The 21,072-nt window shown below is 42.6% G+C and overlaps 1 protein-coding gene and 1 long non-coding RNA gene across 21 annotated transcripts in view; one reads left to right on the plus strand and one right to left on the minus strand.

Moving 5' to 3' along the window:
- The window catches only part of PPFIBP2 (PPFIA binding protein 2), a 153,065-nt gene that overhangs the window by 82,136 nt on the left and 49,857 nt on the right, over positions 1-21,072 (minus strand). For 2 of the 20 annotated variants that reach the window (XM_079105719.1, XM_079105711.1), the window contains exons 1-2: positions 8,718-8,845; positions 8,239-8,450 (exon numbers count right to left, since the gene is read on the minus strand). The exons of 13 other annotated variants lie outside the window; for them this stretch is intronic. In XM_079105719.1, coding sequence (XP_078961845.1) covers positions 8,239-8,286 — 48 coding nt within the window. In that variant the 5' untranslated portion in view covers positions 8,287-8,450; positions 8,718-8,845. Of the gene's footprint in view, positions 1-8,238; positions 8,525-8,717; positions 8,856-21,072 lie in introns of those variants that run through there. 5 more of the 20 variants (XM_079105705.1, XM_079105717.1, XM_079105707.1 and 2 more) reach the window with 5 other exon arrangements.
- LOC306641002 overlaps positions 1-21,072 on the plus strand; it is a 73,605-nt gene that overhangs the window by 16,089 nt on the left and 36,444 nt on the right. The gene's annotated exons all lie outside the window — the stretch shown is intronic.

Consider the following 21,072-nt stretch of genomic DNA (forward strand, 5'->3'; position numbering starts at 1 on the left):
AGGGAAAGTGAATAAATGAAGAGCACATAAGAATATAAACACACCTAACAACTATTTAAGAAGCTACACTGAAAGAATTACATGTCATATAAACTGTAATGGAGCTGGGAGACTGAAAGCTGTAGGTGTCCTGTGGGTCACTGTTAGGTGCTTCCACATTCACTTAGAAAATTCTTAGGGCACCCTTCTCCACAAGGTATGGTCTCGGCAATCAGAGGCCTGGCTTAGGAGGCCAGGGCTGTACCTCACAATGTGTAATTTCAGGTAGGTCACCTCATCTCAGGCTTCCAACTCTTGCAACAGAAACAATTATACCTCAGAGAGCAACAGAGAGGGTCGGTTAGGTCTACATATGTGCAAATGTACTTTTTATGCCCACATAATAAAAGCACAGAACGTTTTTTATAGCAGGATGTTCTAATAATTTCTCTGTGTTATAAACCATTTTTTGAATTATGGTAAAAATGGAAATCATTTAAGTGGTTTTGTCTAAGCTCAAAGACTAAGGTTCAATTAGAAGCAGTTCATTCCTTCTAGTGAGTGTTTTAATTAACGCATTCATTTTGTGCAACAGAACAAGAGAGGTAATATTTCTGATCAGAATATCTAAGAAATAGCTATGAAATATGTACAAACAACCTATGGGAACAATAGCCAAAATACTTTCAGGTTGGAAAGGAAAATTTTAAAAGCCTGAGTGACAACACAGAACCCACTGTTAGCCAATAGCTCTGGAATAATGCCTTTGGCACACAAAGCTAATGATGTGTTCTTTTCCATTGTTTCTGAAAAGGTGTCTGTGTTTTGAGTCATATCTTCTTTGGCCATAATTTTTTTCCTCTTTATAAGCATTTTATTATGCACTATAAGCTCTATGTGCTACATACATGTTTATAATTAATACATTAAGAATTTCAATAGGAGTAGTGAACAATCACAAACAAAAAACTTGAATTTTTACTTTTGTTCCAATTTAGAAGTTAGGTCAAATTTAAGTTCAGCTTTCCAGCTAAGTTAACCCCATTGTCCTCCTCAAAGTCATCACCCTAGCAGCTGATCAGATTCCATGATGTTGCTTGCTCTGCTCTGATCCCATGACTGATAGTCTGGCCAAGTGATAGGCATGTTAGGCTCTCCACGGAATTCTGGAATTGGGTATGAGTACTTGAAGCCATGACTGAGGCTGTGTAGAAGCCCAGGAGCATGACTTCTTTATACCTTGTCTGGCATCTACAAGGAGAACCCATCCTTCACATATGCTCTGGTAGAAACCTCAGGGATGCTGGGTGAGGGCATGTCTACTTCCTTTTCTGGCTGACACACCCCAGAAAAACTTCTGTCAGTACATGCACTTGACTGAACTTAGCCCAGATTGGTTCCAGAGCAGTCAGATAGGGCAAGGGAGAAGAAGATCACAAAGAGGGTGCCACTGATATGCAAGTAAAGAGTGTGAAAAAAATCTGAAGATAGTAAAAATCCCCAGAGTAACAGCTGTAGCCATCATGTTGGTTTTCAGAGCCAACAGTTGCTTTTCAGAGCTCCTGCATCGAAGGTCCACCTTTTTAGATATCCAGTCTGTAGTCTTGGCCAGGTAGAGATTCACATTTCCTTCAGTGCCTCCTTTAATCTATGAATGATCCCTTCAGGATCTTTGCCATGGTAAACACACTGTTCCAACTGGTCAGAGCACACTCAACTATATGATAGCTCTTTGTCTGTAACTATGCTTAAATTTTTATTACAACACACTAGGTAAGCCTTGGCTCTAGATAAGTCTTGGAAAGTTTTTTTGTTTTTTTTTGTTTTTTTGGTTTTTTGTTTTGTTTTGTTTTGTTTTCTTTAGCCTATGTGGTTTTCAGGGAATAAGAAAACAAAAGGAAATGTGTAGTAATTCCATAGTCCAGGGTTCTTATCAAATCCAGAAAACCAAATGAAAGTAAGCCATGCCTAACAGGCACAAGGTTTTGGGGGGTAATGTCAGAGTCACCAAGGCTAGATCTCAAGCTCAAAAGCACCACTCACATGCAAGCCTTTTAGAAACTTGGAAATAAAGACTTTAAAATAAGGGGACTTAAATAAATAAGTAAAAGAAAGTAGATCACAGAGGATATAGTCAAACCAATCTACTAATCTTTGGCACAGAGTTAAAGAAGCTTCCTCCAAATGCAGTGCGAGTAGAGTACAATCACCTGTTTACCTACCAGGAGTCCAACAAGAGAGATTCTATCCTGACCTTGACCCTTCTGTCTTCCTCATGGTTTCAATTATATATAAGGAGAGGCTATGTATTGCTGGTGGGGTCATCATTACCCCAGTGATCTAAATGTCCACCTTTAGTTCATAAGTAGTGAATTAAATAGCTTCTTGGTCAACCAATGTCCATGTCATCATGCTTCATTGTGCATGTATTCAATGACTTGACTATTACTGAGCACCTACTAGATGTAATTAAGTACCATGAGAGGGAGAGTTGTATGTATACCAACCACAGGGGCATAGGGCAAAGATGAATAAATACTACCTTTGAAAGAGAGAAGAGGCTTTATAGTGGTTGAATCTGAAGACTATAAAAGAATTTTCCTAGGAGAATGAGAGAGAACAGCCCTTTGAACACAAGTCTTCCCAATATGAATGGGTTATCCATTAAACTATGAAAATTACCACCTTTCAGATATTCTGGTCCAACCAAGGGGTTGGTGTGAGGCTCCTAACTGATCCTCCTGGGAAATTTGGAATGAGAGGAATCATTTGATTTACTAAGATTTTTTTTTTTCCCAAAATAATAGCTTTGGCTAAGTTTGATTCCTGCTTTTTATCAAGTGGCTGGATACATAAGGAATTTATAGCACCAGGTTATATAAGTGGTGTCTGTATGTGTGAGGATGTCCTGTAAAGGGATAGCATTTAAATCAGAGACAAAACAGTGTTGGAGCTGGGGACGGAGTGGGCATTGTGACTGTTTTAAGTCACTGAGGGCCGTTTGAGCTAATTTGTTTGTGCCTCTGAGACTGCCTAGACCTTCCACATGAGGCAACAATCAAACAGGCAGAAAGATCCATAGCTGGAGAATATGGAATTAAGGGAAGGACAAAGTGAGGAGCTATTCTTGGGTCACAAGAATCCCAGTAATCTTATAGGATTCCCAAATGGGAGTTAATTCTGGGGGGAAAGATGGGGAAGGTTATTTGGGAGCTAGCATTATATGAAGAAGTCTGAAAGATGACTGCAGGGACAAAGCCAGTGTGGGGTGGGTTTGGGAGTGGCGGGAAAGGAATAGAAATGGTGAGGTTCTAGCTGCTCGTTCCTAATGGTGAAAGGAAGGTGAGTTATAAGGCAGCATCATGAGATAAGCCCAAGGCCAAATGTAGTTTTAGTTTTCTCCCCTAAAAACTGAGGAGGAATATTTTTCTCTAAGAACAAGGGACAAGTAGGCAGGGAGCAGCTGAGAGAAGAAACAATTAGAGGAACAGGAGGATTTGTAACCAGACTGGTTCAAGAGAACAGGACAATGGGATAACATTCACCAAGAGAGGGGAATCTAGCCCCCACGAAATAGAAGGAAGTTGAAAAATGATAGCTGTGAACATAGTTGCATTTTGTGATGAAGGGGAGGGAGGATGAAAATTTATCTGAATTTGGCTATTTATATTTTTTTTGTTTCATGGAGGTAATGACATCAGGTAAGGGTGTACATAAGCTTGGAGGCATGGGAAAGGATGAAAGAATGCTACAAAGGGTAGGAGAGAGGAATGCAGGGGATGAGTCAAAGGATCTCCAAGCACTGTTGCCAGCCTACAAAACTACCTATGGCTGTGCTGCTCTGGAACACCCCCGAGCTATGCAGGAAATGACTCTGGTATGATGCCACTTCATTAAATCCCACCAGGTAAAAGAAGTCGAGCCTCTCTTCAAGGAGCTGGCAGACATGAGTCACATGTACAGAGGTGGGATAGTTAGAGATGGTAGAATTCTAGCTCCTAAATTGTACTAAGGAACATGATGGACAAGCACGTTGGGTGTGCTGGCTAGGGACTGGGGGGGGTACTTGTAGGAAATTGTGGACCACTGGAGCTCTTGAGGAACCATACTCATTTTTACTTTCCCTATGGGGTTGGAAAACTTGTCTGTTCAGAATCAAGGTTGGAAAAATGGTTCTGGAGTAACCACAGACTGTCAGTTGTGATCACCATCCCCATAACTGACACTTACAATGTATAAGTACTTTATATATGTTGAATTATTTATCCATGTTTTACAGTAAAAGTAACTGAATCCCAGAAAGGTTAAACAAATCATTCAAGGTCACAAAGAGATGAAATTGGAATCTGCAAGGATGGATTCATGATCTGATCTGTGCTCTTAATTGGGTAAAATCATGTTGGGCCCACTGCAGCCCCACATGAGTGTGAGGCAAGTCAGAATCCTCTATTTGTCTTTGTAGCTCTTCTGGCCCAACTGGGTCAGAGTATCAGAGGACATGGAATAAAGTCTCACATCAGCAGCTTTAGTTCATTCCACAGCCTACTGCAGAACCCAAGCCAAATGTATGGCACACTAACAGTGATTCCATTTTCTTTGTGACACTGGCTTGGAATTTGGCTTAAATACTGGAAGTGCTGGAAGTCAGGGACTGGTGTGAAAATGCTGACAGTGCTGAGATTTTTTTTTCCCTGGGAAAATGAACTCCTGCTCAGAAAGCAGTGGGTAGACCTTGCAGACCCTGCTGGGAGCTATATTTCTTGGCTGTGTGGGTTGGATCCACTAACCTCAACACAGGACAGGTGTGAGCTATAGGTGAGTCAGAATTCAAATAGCCAAGGGGGCTGAGGTCCTCTGGGTATTTGTGGCAGGAATTACCTTGTGTGTAGGCTTTGTCTGTTAAGAGAAGGAATTGTAGGATCAGCCCTGGTCAGCATTCATTCAGCAACCAGAGCCAAACTGGCCAGAACCAGCAACCAATGGGGCCTCTGGTTACCTACAGTATGCCAGGTTGCAGTTACCTCTTCTAGGTCCTTAGTTTGCTTGGTTTGAGATCCTGACCTGGAACATGGGAAAGAGCCTAGAGCTGAGAGACAGATGCCCTGCTAGGAAAGACCTAATCGTTCTCATATGTTCCTCTTTCAATTTCCTCTTCATGGTAATAGCCAATAGCAGTTAACAGCAAACATGTTATTGAGTTTCCTACATGCATGGAACTGTTCGAAGAATTTTACATGCAATACTCCTACTTGATCCTTATAAAACCTATATGTGAAAGGTACTATTATCTTCCTTCTTTTTTTAAGTTAAGAAATCCAGGCTTTTGAGATAGTCTACCTAAGATCACATACCTAGTACAATGGGATTCTAATCCAGGCCTCACTCCAAACTTAGGTTTTTTGCTATTATATTATACCCTATCAAATCCCTCAAGTGCCCCCAAAAGTGTTACCCCCCTTTCCCTGAGACATTCTCTCTTGTACTAGTCAAAGGGCACCAGGTCACACATATCCAGACAGCTCTTCTTCTAGAACCCACCTCCTCTGTGTGAAAGTAAGAAGGGGAAAGTGTTTCTACCTTCAAAAACATGGGTTTAGAGAAACCTGCTCTCCATAAGGAGGCCAATGGAAAGGGGTAGGTGATCCAGGCAGATGGGAAGTGCTGCAGCAATGGGATTAACAAAAGAATTGTGGGAAAGAAGGCGCCTGATGGGGTCAGATAAAAAGGGTGGGAATTAGAGGGGAGGAGGATAAAAATTGAGGAAAAAGTTCAGAAGATACAGGGAGTATACTTGGGAGTTCATCAAGGTAGACATAAAAGATAAAGCTAAAAAAGTAAGTTGAGGCTAGGTTGGAAAAACTCTCAAAGTCCAAGCAAGCTGAGGAGCTTGAGCTTTCTTCTTCAGACTAAGGGTGAGTCCTGATCAGGATCACAGGATGAAAGGGGAAAATTTTAAAGGGAGATTTTAAAATTCCATTGTAGTCTTTAGGGTAAAAAACAAAGAACATATTGTGATAACACTGTTTATTACACATCTAAAATTTTGTGTTTTACTTTTTTACTTTTTTTAAGTGATCCTTAAAATTCCACAAGTAGAAGAAAAATATGTTTTGCTATGAGCCATCTGGGGGTTCAGAAGTCTCCTGGCTTAGAGTTTCCCTAAGCAAACTTCCAACTGTGCACTGGAGCCAGAGTTCACATGCTAGGAGTCAGAACAGACTAAGCCATCTTCCATTGCATCACGTGCAGAATTAGTTCCTCCACAGGCAGAACTCCTGCACAAGGTACAGAGTTACAGCATCTGCCCAGGACTGGGACATGGCTCCTGCAACCCAGGCACACCTTAGCTGGAAGGACCTCTCAGTTAAAAGTTTCATTAAATTGGAAACAAGGAAATAAACACTAAGTAATGGGAAGAGTGTTTCTTACCTATTCCCCCAGTGAGATTTTTTTTTTTTTTAATCTTAGGATGATTTTAACAAAATATCCAGTCATCTCAGCATAGCTCTCTGATGGTTGTGATGTTCCCTTCCCTAGCTAATCAAGGACTGAGCACAACTGGGATTTCTACTGGCTTCTAAACCAATAATTTCCTACATATTTGGTGGCAAAAGGGATGATGAAAATATTGGACTGGGAGACAGAACAGGGTTCAAGACCAAGTTGAACCACAGACAGCTAAGACACTAATAACCATAGAATTCTTAGACCTTTTCTTGGGTTTTGCTAAATGATAGGGTTGTACTAGTTGATTCCTACAAGCAGTTCAGCTTCATAATTGTGTTCAGCTGCCTGAGTTTTCCCAGCACAGCTTTTCACAGACCACATCACAGCTAGCATAATTTTCTTAAAATATAAAATTGGACCCCACAGTGAATCCCATGTCACTTCCTTTTTACAAGTCCCCATCATTCAAACCACCATCACCCACCACCCTTACTGCCACCTTCACTGTCCTGTGTACCTGGCATCCACCTGCCTCTACCCACCATCACGGAGCTCAGCCACACTGACTTTCTCTCAGTCTTGAAACTTGTCTGACTCCCTCTTGCCTTAGGACCTTTACACATACCATTTGCTTTGCCTGGAATGTTTTCCCCAGTCCCATTTATCACCTGGCTCATTCCTACTGCTCTTTCAGGTTTCAGTGAAGTGTTATTTCCTCAAAGAGGGCTTCCTGACTCTCCTTCTCAATCATCAATAGCTGTCCTAAACCTTCTGTTACTCTTCTTCACTGCACTTATCAGTCTGTAATCTGAGGTTTACTTCCCGGTGGTGTGTAACCTCCATCTCCCACATCAGGTGGAAGGTCTACAGGAGATTGGATCTTGCTCACCACTATACACCCAGTACCAGGAACTCATTATTTTCTGAGGGGTGCTGCACAGGCACACAAAAAAGTCAACCAATCAAGTGTTTGAGATTTGAGCAGCAGGGACCTGTCTGTGCCTTCCAGCTGGACACTTCTGACCCTCCTGTCTACTGCAGTTACAATGTCAAATCTCTTATCTGCAGCTGTTCTTGCCCTTCCTGCCTCTGAAAAATATCCAGTCTAAAATTCTCAATATGAAGATAAAGGCATATGTATCTTTAGCCATTAAAGTTAGCCACGAAAGCAAAGAGCACCTCAGTTCTGTAAGTATAAGGAACTCCAGCCCCCAGCGTTCATTCATTCCTCACTCAACACACACAAACATTTAACCCCTAAAGAGAGGGCACGGACAACTTGTAACTCAAACCCTGGACTGCAGACTTCAGAGCTTTCAAAAGACACCTCCCCTAGAGCCTCCCTCCAGAAATGCAGAAGCTCATTCTGCTGGCAGATGTACCCTTCATGCAGCCAGATAACATCCAAGCTGAGAATGAGTTAAATGAGTTCCAAATTCAGAGCATTTAAAAAGGCAACAGCTTTCTCTGTGTCCTCAAACCAAAAGCAGTAGACACATTTTTTTCTGGTCATGGTGTTTAGGGCCTCTGACTGTTTAATAAGAGTCAAAGTTAAAATAACTAACTTTCTCACTTCATTCTTGCCTTTCTGTACAGAGGCTCATTCACCAGAATGTCAGAGCCAGAAACAAAGACAGCTGACTGTTTGTACCCTGGTGCCTATAATTAGATTCTCATGAAGAACTTGGCCACAACAGGCTCTGCCGGACAAATACCTCCCCCTTTGACACACACGCACACACAGTTCAAATACCCAAAGTGTCTGTCCTCACTCATCTCCACGGAGACCCAGACAAAGCACCAGTCACTTACCCTCTTCAGCCACGAGAAATGCTTGTAAACATCAATGTCCCCATCCATGCTGGGCACCCATGTCAGCAGTTAGAGTCCTGGGTTGAAAAAGCCCTTTTTCTGGCTGGAGATCAAGTCCTCTCCTCTTCCTTGCCTCTGCCCCCTCCCATTCAGGAACGCCAAGCTGTGTTCAAATTTCCCCACTTCCCTGGCCTGTGTCCTTCAGCCTTTCCCTAAACAGTTTTAGATACACAACTTAGACCAGACAGTGCTGCTCCAGTGTCCTCCCCCACAGTCAGGCGTGTACACACACACACACACACACACACACACACACACACACACGGGAGCTGGGACTCAGCCCTGTAGAGCAAACCTCACAATCAGGTAAGGAGGAAAAACAAAGACTTCAACAGGGTTATAAACACACACACACACACACACACACACACGCACACGCACGCCCGCCCGCATAGGAACATTCTCTTCAGTGATAATACCAGAGCCTGCCAGAGAGAAACAGTCCTGAAGAAAATTCCTTGTCTGGCTTCCCCCTTCTGGAGTGGCTGGAACTCATTACGGAGAGCCCCCGATTTCCTGTCTGTGCTTCACTCTGCATTTACCCACGGGCTCCCAGCTGCTCTCAGTTTATTTGGGACTGGGGAGACGACTAAAAATAAGTGCTGCTCTTGGAGGAGGTTGCTGGTTCCCACACACAGTCTGACCCCCGCCCCCAAAGCTCACGCCTACCCCTTTTACAGTCGGACCACGGGCAGAACCCTGAGGAAAATCTGTTTCCAAAAAAGAACAGATTCAGAACCAGCTCCAGTTCTGGTGCTGGGCCTGTGGCGTGCCAGGCTCTGGGCAGGGAGTTTTCTGTCTTTGGCGCTGCTGCCACTATTCACCAGAGACCAACTGCTACAAACTGGAGACCTTTGCCACTCACTCTCTCTGGGGACTATGGCTCTGGGCTGACAGCCACCACACCAGGCTCCTGGAGGCCACATTCCAAATCAGGAGGTATGGCTTCTATCAAGTCCCAGACTCCTCCCTGACTATCCCCCACACTCTAGGACCTGCTTTACAAACTGGGGAGGTGGTAAGGGTGAGACCACTTCATGTGTTTCCATGAGACCCGGGAACAGCTCTGGGAGGCAGAAGCCTTAGAGAGGCTAGAGGAGACAGGGAGCAGTGTGCTTTCCTATGGGCCAGTCACATGCTGGCTGTCCAGGGTGGCCTACTCAGAACTCCCCAGATGCCACCCCTACCTCCTGCTCACTCCAGCTCCTTTGAGAGCTCCCCCTAAAAACTGCTTTTCTCCCTTGCCCAGCCCTTAATGTGTGGCCTTTGGCTATGACTGATTATGCAAGTGATCTTTGATGTGGTGTAGTGGGAACAGCGGTTACATGCAAGGACTGTGCACTCTACTGGCATAAATGACTTGCAGGCTCAATTCTTGTGACTGCAGGGGACCTTCCCATGCCTGTGGTGGGCACCAGGGGGTTCCCTGGAAGTCCAAACCTAAAGAGAAGGCCTTACTGGGTGTCAGCAGGTCCCTCAGCATGGCATCAGTGTTCACCAAGGCCCAGAAGTATGGCCCAAAAGACCAGGTCTGGTTGCACAGCTTAGGCAGGCTGGCCTGGCCTGGGGGTGCAGGGAGAACAGCACTAGCCAGCAGCTGGCATGGGGGAGGAATACATTCCTGGAGACACACCCAGATCAGAGACCAGAAGGAAAAGCAGGTTGTACTGCCCTGCTCTGAGCTCTAGACCCCTTTTTGGGCCTCTGGCCCAGTTCCAGAGTATGGCCCAGACTATGATAGAATGTACTAATGAAGAACGTCTTTAAGAGTACAGGGGCGGTGTTTTTCTTTTCTTTTTCCTGTCTAAAAGCCTGAGAAAGTCAAATGAATAAATTCAATAGGTCTACACACACTTGCCCAACACCCAAAGCAAATGACACTGATTTTCTACCCTAGATAAAGAATTCGCTAGATGATATGTAATAAAGGTGAAACTGGGGCTCCAGGGAGGAGGCTAGGAAATTGATTTGGGAGCTGGAGAAAGAAAGGTGGGACAGAGTGGCTCACTCTCTTTGGAATAATCCAATCCCCTTCTACAAGTTATAGTGTAGCAGAGGAGACAGGTGACAAAGTGGCAGCATGGCTGCTTCTCATCAGCCCTGCTAACCTCCTTGCAGAGGTGTTCAGATGCAGCCCTGCAGGAAGCTTCCCCTCCCCTACTCTGTCCGGAACACCCATTCTCTTCTCTAGTTCTCTGAACCACAGCTGACAGTTGACAGGCCTCTCTACTACAGCAGCCACAGGAAGTACACCTGATTTCTGACTCACTCCTCTCACTTCCATGCCTCCCACAATTCCTGGTACACAGTAGAAAGAGTGAAAGAGTGAGGCTCAAATGGTGAGAGCAGCAAAGGAAGACAAAAAATTGACTTGGAGAAAAGAGATTTTAAAGTCTGTTTCCTTAGTGTAATGTTGCTTGACTCAGGAAAAGGCAGTGCCAATTTCACCTTAGCTCATTTCACACCTGTGATAAACAAAGCAGGGAAGTCAGGGGTTGGGGAGGAAAGGAAGAGTAGGGGAGGAGAAAGGGTAAAGAGAAGGGGGTTGGAGGGAGAAATCCAGACAGGCTGAGCCAAATTCTTAACATATTTTTATGTAGCCTCAAGTAGCAATTTTTACCTTGTTTAAAAAAAACAAACAAACAAACAAAAAAAAAACCACCAAAGTACATTTTAGTTATATTATCATTCAATTCAAAAACCCACAAAGAAACACTCCAAAAGATCTAGGAGCAGGGCACTTGTATGTGGCTGGAAGGAGAGAAAGGGATGGGGATGAGCAAGACACAGAGAATGCAGGAGTTATAGGCACGTGCTTACTAATTCCTGGTGGTGAGCCCTTTCAGGGCTCCCTTATCACACCTTGCCAGCAAGGTGAACCATGACAATGCCACACTCACCCAGAAGGCCATCCTGGCGAGGGGTCCATGGTGGGCCTCAGATGGGCTTCAGGGTATCAGGTAAGTCCCCATATATAATCATAAGATAAATACAAAGTACTATTCATATATATAAATCTCTATTCTCTGAAAACACAGTTTTCATGAGGTTATAAAAATGGTCTGATGCCCATCATGTTGGAAACCTGGGTTTAAGTCTAAGTAAGCAATTACTCCCAAGGGTTTAGGCTGCCCGTATTATTGGGATGGGAGTGGGGGGACTGGGGTTCCTGCTTCCATTATACTGTTCTTGTGAGGTGGAATCTTGTAAACCACAAAACTGGGGTCATTACACTGACCCTGAGAGCCCTCAGGGATTCCCAGAAGCATTCCACTCACCTACAACCAGACTCAACTCATGACTGTCTGGAACATGAGGCAACCAGCTGGGGACAAAGAACAGGAGAATATGGGACTGACAGATCTGTGAGCCCTACTGAGGCCAGAGTGGTCAGGTTTGGACAGAGGAACACACTGCAGCTTGCCCTCCATCCTCATCTGGGGGTCTAGATTAGAGACCCCAGCAAATGGCTGAGGAAGATCCCTGAGGTCTTCCTCCTACCAACTACCAGGAGTCAGCAGCATCCTATGGGGAAGAATTGTGGACATATGAGTCACATGCCATTCTGTTGACCCATCACCTGTGTCCTGGGTTCTGCTCACTCCTGAGCCTTGGCCTCTGGACCATGGGGCTAGCTTCCAGGACACCCCCTCATTACTAGGATACAGGCTGTGTCCTTTAGCAGATATGCTGCATAGTGGCTTGCCATTCCTGAGAGGGAGGAGCTCAGCCCAGGAGGTCCTGAGCACAAAGTTGCATCCTCGTCACAACCAGTGCACAAGTATTGAGAACACAACTCCAAAATGGGTCAGTATTAGGGCCAGATGATACACAATTTCTACTACTAGTAGAGTGAAAATAGCCACAGCCAATATGTAGACAAATGAGTGTGGCTGTGCTCTAGCAAAACTTTTTTTATGTACACTGAAATTCGAATTTTATATCATTTTCACACCACAGAATATTCTTGTGAGTTTTCTTCAATCATTGAAAAATGTGAAAATCATCCTCAGCTGGTGGGGTGTGGAACAAATGTAGCCCATAGTTCACTAACCCCTGGTTTAGAACAAAGCTCCCCCATCTATAATGAATTGACAGGGCTGAAGGGGGCTCTAGCACAAGTGGAGCTTCTGATCCAGCAGGTTGGGAATGGAGTCTGAAACTGTACATTGCTAACAAGCTCCCAGGAGAGGCTCAAACAGCTGCCCCAGGACCACACCTGGAGGAGCAGAGGTTGAAATTAACTTCCAGAAGTTTCTTGAAATGTAGGGCAATAGAAGCATGAATTCCAGTGAGCCTGCCCACTAGCAGGTCCTAAAGGAGCAGAAGGCACTCTGTGGTGTGGCTCTGACAGGCCTTCTTTGAGGGTGGAGGGTGAGTGGGTGTCTACATGCTCAGACCTCAAGTTATGCTAACCTGGCAACATCACCCACCACGTCCCCTGGGCCTGAAGCAGGAAATTTAGTAAGGAAAGATTTATTTGCTCTTTCCCCAGTGTTTGCACATTCTTGGTCATTTATAAACATTGGTTTTTGAGGACTGAAATAGTCTCTTTTGGTCAGGTCTGAAAGGATCCAGATTACTAGAATTTAGTAGAATACAATTTACTTGGGGACAGAGTATTAAAAATCTAGGAAAGGTAAAACTGCTAATTTGCAGTAGCGGAAAGCCCCCCACTGTGGGGTGCTCTGCCAGGAAAAATGCATTGAAAATCCTTGAGGGCACAGGAAGCTTCTCTAGGGCAGGCTGGCAGACACATGAGCCAGGAAATGCGTCCTGGAATGTGGAGAGTTAAACTACCAGCACCCCATCAAAAGGCACTTGAGTCAAGGAGTTCAGAGAGGCTTTCTTACCATCAGCAATGGAAGGTCAAGTCTATGCTCCCAGGACTCTTAGCCTCCCTGTCTCTTCCCCACACTTCCACAGTGGAGGCCTCTCCTACCTACTCTTTGCCTACTGATTTCAAAGGAAAAGGAGAACAAACTCTTTTCCAGATGTCCAAGGTATACTGTCAAGCAGCTTCATCAACAAGAGGTGCTTATGTCATCTTTCTAATCCAAAGATAACATACATATATACTATAATGTATGCATATATATGTACATGTGTGTATATATATGTACATGTGTGTATATATATACACATATATATATTTGTATCAATTCCACTCATAAAATGCTCCTATTGTTTTCCTATTCCTATTCCTTGGGATTTAACTTCCCAGTATTTGTCCCCGACTCCCACCTAGTGGCCTCTTTAAGTACTGCACAAGGACAAAGAACCACCAACAGCATGGTAGGTACCCTGCCTAGGACAGGAGTCCCTTGGGAATAAGCACAGGAAAGCAAGCACTAGACACTCAGCCCTTTCTCAAGCTCTCACTTGACTTCACACCTGTCATAGGGGCAGTAAAAAACAAACATTAGAAATTGACTGGCACAGGGTTTACTTTTTTCCCCTTGAAAAATAAACACCAAATCTCCCCTTCTCTCTTTTAAAGTTCAGAGGAAAAATTTTCCCACAAAACTCCTGTCTTGAACTTTTCAAAATTAAAATTTCAAGGCAAATATGTCCAGACCTGTCTTTGTTCCCTGCCCTTACTGGAGAATGGGAATGCAGAAGTGAATCGCATAGGAAGAGAAACTCAGGCTCACATTTTATGATTCATAAAACAGCTTTTTCTGCCCATCATTTTTACAACTCCTCTGCCTTTTCAATATTTCAATATGGTAAACAGATTTGCCTCTTTGGCCAGAATGAAAGATCACCAGCTGAATCTGGCAGGAATGCATTGGCTTTGTTTGAGAAGCTGGGAGCTGAAGAAGCTGCCATATGTGACAAGGTGATTGGGAGCTGACAAGTGCAGGGGTGGGGAGATGGCTCTGCCCTCTCCTGAGCCTGGGTCTTTGTTCCAAGAGAAACTAGTTGAAAAGATAACTGAGGTTGTTGCCTTCCCTGACTGGTGGGATGTCAAAGGTGAGCATATACCCTAGATGGGGCCTTCTTCCCCAGCCCAGTGGGCCCAGCAGAGGTCACCCATGCAGGACAGCCCTCTTCACTGCTCTTGAGATGTGGGCCTCTGCTGAATCCTGACATAGGGGCGGTCACATCTTGAGGCTACCCACTTGTCTCTGCTAGGCCAAGACTAGTGCTTACAAAGAGCTTGTACAGCTTATAAGCCCTTAGAACAAACCACAGAATAGATGCTTGACCAGATCTTGCAGACACAGACCAAATCTGCGATAATTTCCAGTATAGAAACTGAGTCCCAGAGGGGAGAAGAAGAGGTTTAGCTAAAGTCAAACACAAGTGAGAGATAGAACCAGAGTTGAACACTGGCCTTTTAAATTCTTCCTGGCTCCCCTACTCCTTCACTTTGTGTTCAGCTTGCTTCTACCTACCTAAGCACACTGCCCAAGAACTGCAACCCTGTAAAGGTTGGCCAAAAATGGGTAGGCAAACCTGCTAATTGTACTCCAGTTTCAAAGAGAGCCCAGAGGACAGTCCCCTACAGGCTCTTTGCCAATCACTGCCCCCTCCCTGGAACCTAAACATGGCCCTGACTTGCCCTCACTCTGCTGCTGCTGAATTTGCCTGCCCATTCTCTAACTTTATCTTGAACCTTTACCAAGGACCTCCTTGGCTCATGTCCACAGTCTTAAATGGCAGGTGGAATGGCTGATGGTTGGAGATAGGGGTGTGTGTATCAGAATGTTAGAGAAGCACCTGGCTTCTGGACACTGCTGGCTCTGGTATTTTTGGGGCATCACCCCAAATCCTGGGACACTAATCTGCACTCTGTACCCCAGTACTGTGTCTACTGATTCAGTAGATTGGTTGTCCCAAGGCTGTAGAGACCATTTGGATCTGGCTGGCTAACCTCTTTGTGGGGCTCAACCACTGCACCCCTTCCAGGTCATAAGAAAGTACACTCAAGGTCCAACCCTAATCCTGGAAGTAGTCACAATGGCTTCTTGCCTGTGGCACGTATCAGGGCCACTGAGGAGCACTTTCCTCTTCCTGGACTTCAGGAGTACCAGTGAGGTTCAGGAACCTTGACCTGAAATAGCCAATTGCTCCTGAGGGTACCATCCCATGCTTCACCATAGCAAACAGAGAAGAATAGGATGTCCCTGTCTGGAACTTGGCTCCCTTCCCATCACAACAGAGATGCATCAGTCAGCAAGGCCTTTACTTTATCCTCTGTAAGCACTGACCCTAAGCTTGGCCCTGTCTGTCAAACATAAAGACCACTTGCCCATCTCCTGAGTCATACTTCTGCTGAACTACAGCGTCACTGATGCCTCTCTGCAGGCCAGACCCCAGCTTGCCTAACTCCAAGTAATTCCCAATACAAGAGTCTCATCCACTAACTTTGCAGAGACAGGCTCAGAATTCAGACACAGATTCTGTTCCTATGCCAAGGGAACACAAACCTTTTTGTCTTTCCCTCAATGAGTCCCACATACGTCCTTTTAGGCCTGGAACCCACATCTTCTCAACATACTTACTGAGGAGAGAAGAGAGGATTGGCCAAAGTCACAAAGGAGTGGCAGAGCCAGGTTAGAACTCTGGCCTTTGAACTCCTTGCTTCCTTCCCTACTCCCTGATTTTGGTTCAGCTTGCTTCTACCTGCGCAGGCATACTGACCAGGACACCTGTAACCTTACCAAGGAAAGCCTAGGTTCCCACTGGGAGGATTCCACAAGGAGCAGGACATGGGTTCAGGCCCCAGAGCCCTGGAAACTCACAACCTTGCATTACTGAACATGGGTGGGTCTGCACTAAATGGACTTTAAGATTGTCTGACCAGTTTATACCCATCTACAGGTAGAAAGTCCTGGCCAACAGGGCTCCTGTTGACCACATTGGTCCAGCTGTGTCTCAGCCCTGCCAAGACCAAGCAGAAAAGAAACTAGCTCCACTCCAAAGAAACACTGCTGCCTAGTATGATGCACCAGGATCAGGAGCTCTCTCTTCATTTAAGACACAAAAGGCAGGCCCAGGATTAGTCTGCTATTTGTCCTATTCTAACCACCAACAACTTCCTGACTTCCTCTATTGACTCTCCAGGAGCTGTATTTTTTTTTTTTTTTTTTTTTTTTTAAATGGACCTCAGATACCATGGGCCTGGAGATCCATGAACAGTCCCCCATGAACAGCAACAGTAAGAAACCACATTTCCTACCACTACTTTTCCTTCTGGCCAGTTGACTGGTCCTTGGTTAGTGCTTTAATTAAAAGTTTTAAAATTTCTATTTCATTTGAACTTAATATATTTTTATGGGTCTGGAGAATTTAGCTCCCAAATTATTAGCTAGGTCAATAAGATTCTTTTCCTCAGGAATTTGAGTTTTAAAAATGGAGGAAATGTGAAAAGAATTTGTCAGCCAAGTAGAAGAATAAACTCAAACTTAAAAGATGTGGCAGTCACTCTAAGCTGTCTTCCTAAGGGACACTCATGTTCCCTAACTCCATAATTCTTTTCTTACAGAAGCTACCTCCTACTGTGGGAAATGGAAATGCAAATACAGGTTAAGAACCTTGTATGAAATGCTTGGGATCAGCAGTGTTTTAAATTTTGAATTTTTTAAAAGTTTGGAATATTTGTAGACTTTACCAGATAAGCATCCCTAATCCCAAAATCTGAAGTCCAAAATGCCTCAAAATCCCAAACTTTTAGATTAGGGATGCTCAACCTGTACTTGCTTCCCCAGTCACCCTTCCAGCTAGTGTATGCAAATGCGAATAAATCCTGGGACCAATAGTGAATCTGTTGGAAAGCTTCAGAGAAACTTTCCCACTTGGTTAAAAAAGAAAAAGAAACAAACAAAAAAGACATAGTAAAGGAACTGTTCCCTACTGCTGGACATGGCTGTGTAGTTCCATCTGTGTGAGGACATGTTGCCTACAATTCCATCAGCCATCTTGCAACCATTAGGGGACATGCCTGAAGAAAACCAACCCCTAAAGATAGAGGGGCAGAAAGATGGGAAGAGCCAGAGACTTTAAGGTCATCCAGAACCACTGATTTAACCTGCGGTTACCTATCATCTAGACATCTTGTTAGAGATATATAAGCCTCCTTTTTACTTGCACCCCATTACAGGAGGGAGTAATGATAGAGATACCAGGAGACAGAGGTGGACCATGTCAGGCCAATATTATGACAAATCAGTAACTCTGAGATATGTGTGTCTATGAAGGAGAATGGAGAAAGCACGCAAGGGATGCATAGACATCATGAATGAGAAGGCATTGGTCAATTCTTCCTAATCCCCCAAACTTTCTCACTAGTTCAGGTTCCAATCCTAATCCACAGGTGATTCTTATGGATATCTGTGAGTCTCTATGATTAAAACAATGCTTCTTACACTTTAATTTGCCTATGTATCACCTAGATACATATTCTGTATTTTTTCACAAGATATCTGTGGGTACCCACAAGCTGCTGGGCCTTAGATCAAAATGTGTGTAGCAAAGTCTTCTAACCAAAAGGACAAATCTAAAATGCCCAGTGAATTCATTCATTGCTCTGAATTCTACTTCCATACAGATAAGAACTAGTGCAGATTGTGTATATGCTCAGAGTGTAAACTGACTTGAGGTCTGCAAGACCTGAAATACTGACAGGCTAACTCTGTTCAGAGTCAAAATCTTAACATCCAGCTCTGATTTCTTGGAATGTTTATATGAACTTCTGACCTCCTAAAAGTATACCATTCATAGGTTGCTGATGGCCTTAATTATTCTAAAAGATTTATGAATGCAATAAATTTTAGGGAAATCTTCTCACCAAAAGAAACATTCACCAAACCATTGTAAATAACTCCCAAACAAATCTGCAAACATGAATACAAGCTGTTTTGTGCAGTGAATCTGCAAAAATAACAACCACATTCACTGCCTTTGGATCAAAAATATTTTTTATAAATTTCCAAGGAAAAATTTTAAAAATTAAAATCCAGTTTTCATTCCACACACTAAAAAATACTGGTAAATTAGAGTTAACCAGAAGATAAAAATCAAATCATAAACCTACTGAAGATACAGGCAAATGCTTATTAGATCTAAGGTTACAAAAGGCCTTTTTAGGACTAAAAGGAAAGAAGAAATCCAAACTAGAAGAATGATGGAGCTAATTATAACCTTTTAAAATTCTATGTCTCAAACAGCACCATAAACAGCATTTAAAAATAAACAGAATACACGCCACAAATAAAACAAAGGACAAGTAAAAAGAAATTGTTCAAATATATACATAAGCACTAAAATCTCAAAAGAAAGCAAGAGCAGAGAATATGAACAGAATAGAGTGGGACAGGCTCACCCAGACGGCTCAAGGGCAATCTCTAGATATGAAGGAAGAAAATATTAGAACTATTTTTTGACCTACCTCTAAAAAATTCTCATTTGGGGATACTTTAATAATTTAAATATAATATTAAAATACTGAGTATATGAACATGCATATATGGAGAATAACTTTGGGGGGTGTAAGATTAAAAACTTAGAGAACATGCAAAAGAATAAATACTAATAAAATAATTTTAAAATGTTTAGCCTGCTCATTAAACAGATAAATGCAAAATGCAAAAATAACAGGGAAATATATTCCCCTTTGAAAAGCTCCTTTTAATCTTAGTGATTATTGCTGATCAGGATGCTGTGTGATAGACTCACCTCAAACCCTGCCAATGAAAATATAAATGATTATATTCTTCTGAAAATTGATTTGGGAAAAATGTGCCAAAAGATTTAAAGATACTAATACTTTTGGTTTAAAGTTGCCAGATTTAGCAAACCATACAGGGCATACTTAGTAAAAAATTATTCATTGATTATCTAAAATCAAATTTTAATTTTAATCAGACTTAAACTATCCCATATTTTATCTGGTAACCTACTTGAACTTTGCAATTATACTTCTAGGAAATATCTAGAGATAAGTACAAATATTTCTGGACAAAGATATTCACTGAAACAATACCACATATTAGTGAAAGATTAAAAATAATCTAAATATGAGTATTAGAGAAACTGTCACATAAATTAAGATATACCCATACAAGATGACTGAGAAACATCCATACTCATTTTAAGCTGTACAGTGAGGAATATTGCTATACTATGGGTAGCCTGGGCTTTTGGTCAGAAGGACACTTCAGTTAACCTCTTGGTTATAAGTTGGTAAAGTTCTGGGTAGAGCTGAGTGGTAGAAAATAAAATAAATTTCTGGAGTCTAATGAAATAGAAGAGAAGTCTCTTATGAGGACTCTTATGATTACACTGGGTCCGCCTGTATAATCCAGGCTCCTATCCCTATTTTAAGGTCAGCTAATTTGAAACCTTGTTTCCATCTACAAACTTCCCCTTCACTGTGAAAGATAATATGATCACAGGTTCTGGTCATTAGTATACAGGCGCATTTGGGGGGCCATTATTCTGTCTACCACATTAGTATAGGGATATTACACCGAACACAGGCAGATAGTTTATGTAATGAAAATATTGAATAACACATATAATGAATATAATAAAGAACTGTTCGATGTTCAGAGGAAGGCATGGAAATGAGACCATACTGACAGAGACCTCTAGAACAAAAAGTTGGCATGGCATCTGGAATATAGTGTATTTAATCACAAATGACATGGCCTCTGGATAAGGGTATCTCAACTTCCTTATCTTGTGCTCTCTAATATCAACCACTACCTCCCAATTTAATGCTCCTGCTCCTGCCCTTCCACCTCTATGCATACTTTCCAATTTTGAATCAGGTGTGCTGACACTAGCATTAGAAGACTGCATCTCAGCCTTCATTCTTGTGTGTGTGTGTGTCTATTTTTTTTTACTTTTAAAAATTTTGGTTTTAGATATACATGACAATAGAGTGTTACTTTGACATATTATACATACATGTTATAACTTATTCTAATTAGGATCCCATTTTTGTGGCTGTACATGATGTGGAGTTTCACTGGTCGTGCATTCACATACGAACATAGGAAAGTTATGTTTGATTTATTCTACTGTCTTTCCTAATCCCATTCCTCCCTCCCTTCCCTTCATTCCCCTGTCTAATCCAATGAATTTCATTCTTCTCCCCTTATTGTGTGTTAGTATCCAGCCTTTGGTTTGTTTTGATTGACTTATTTCACTTAGCATGATAGTCTCTAGTTCCATCCATTTACTGGCAAACACCATAATTTCATTCTTCTTTATGGCTAAGTAATATTCCATTGTATATATATATATATATATATATATATATATATATACACACCACAGTTTCTTTACATATTCATCTTTTGAAGGGAACCTAGTTTGGTTCCATAGCTTGGCTACTGTGAATTGAGCTGCTATAAACATTGAAGTGGCTGTACCACTGTAGTATGCTTATTTTAAGTCCTTTGGGTATAAACCAAGGAGTTGGATAAGTGGGTCAAATGGTGGTTCCATTCTGTTTTCTGAGGAATTTCCATACTGTTTTCCATAGTGGTTATACAAATTTTCAGCTCCACAAGCAATGTATGAGTGTGCCTTTTTTCCCACAACCTGGCCAACACTTATTGTTGCTTGTATTCTTGATTGTTGCCATTTTAACTGGAGTAAAATGAAATCTTAGTGTAGTTTTGATTTGCATTTCTCTAATTGCTAGAGATGTTGCACATTTTTTCATTTGTTGATGGATTATATTTCTTCTGTGAGGTGTCTGTTCAGTTCCTTTGCCCATTTATTGATTGGATTATTTGGTTTCTTGGTGTCAAGTTT

Source organism: Sciurus vulgaris (assembly GCF_902686455.1).
Source record: "Sciurus vulgaris genome assembly, chromosome: 11".
Lineage (NCBI taxonomy): Eukaryota > Metazoa > Chordata > Mammalia > Rodentia > Sciuridae > Sciurus > Sciurus vulgaris.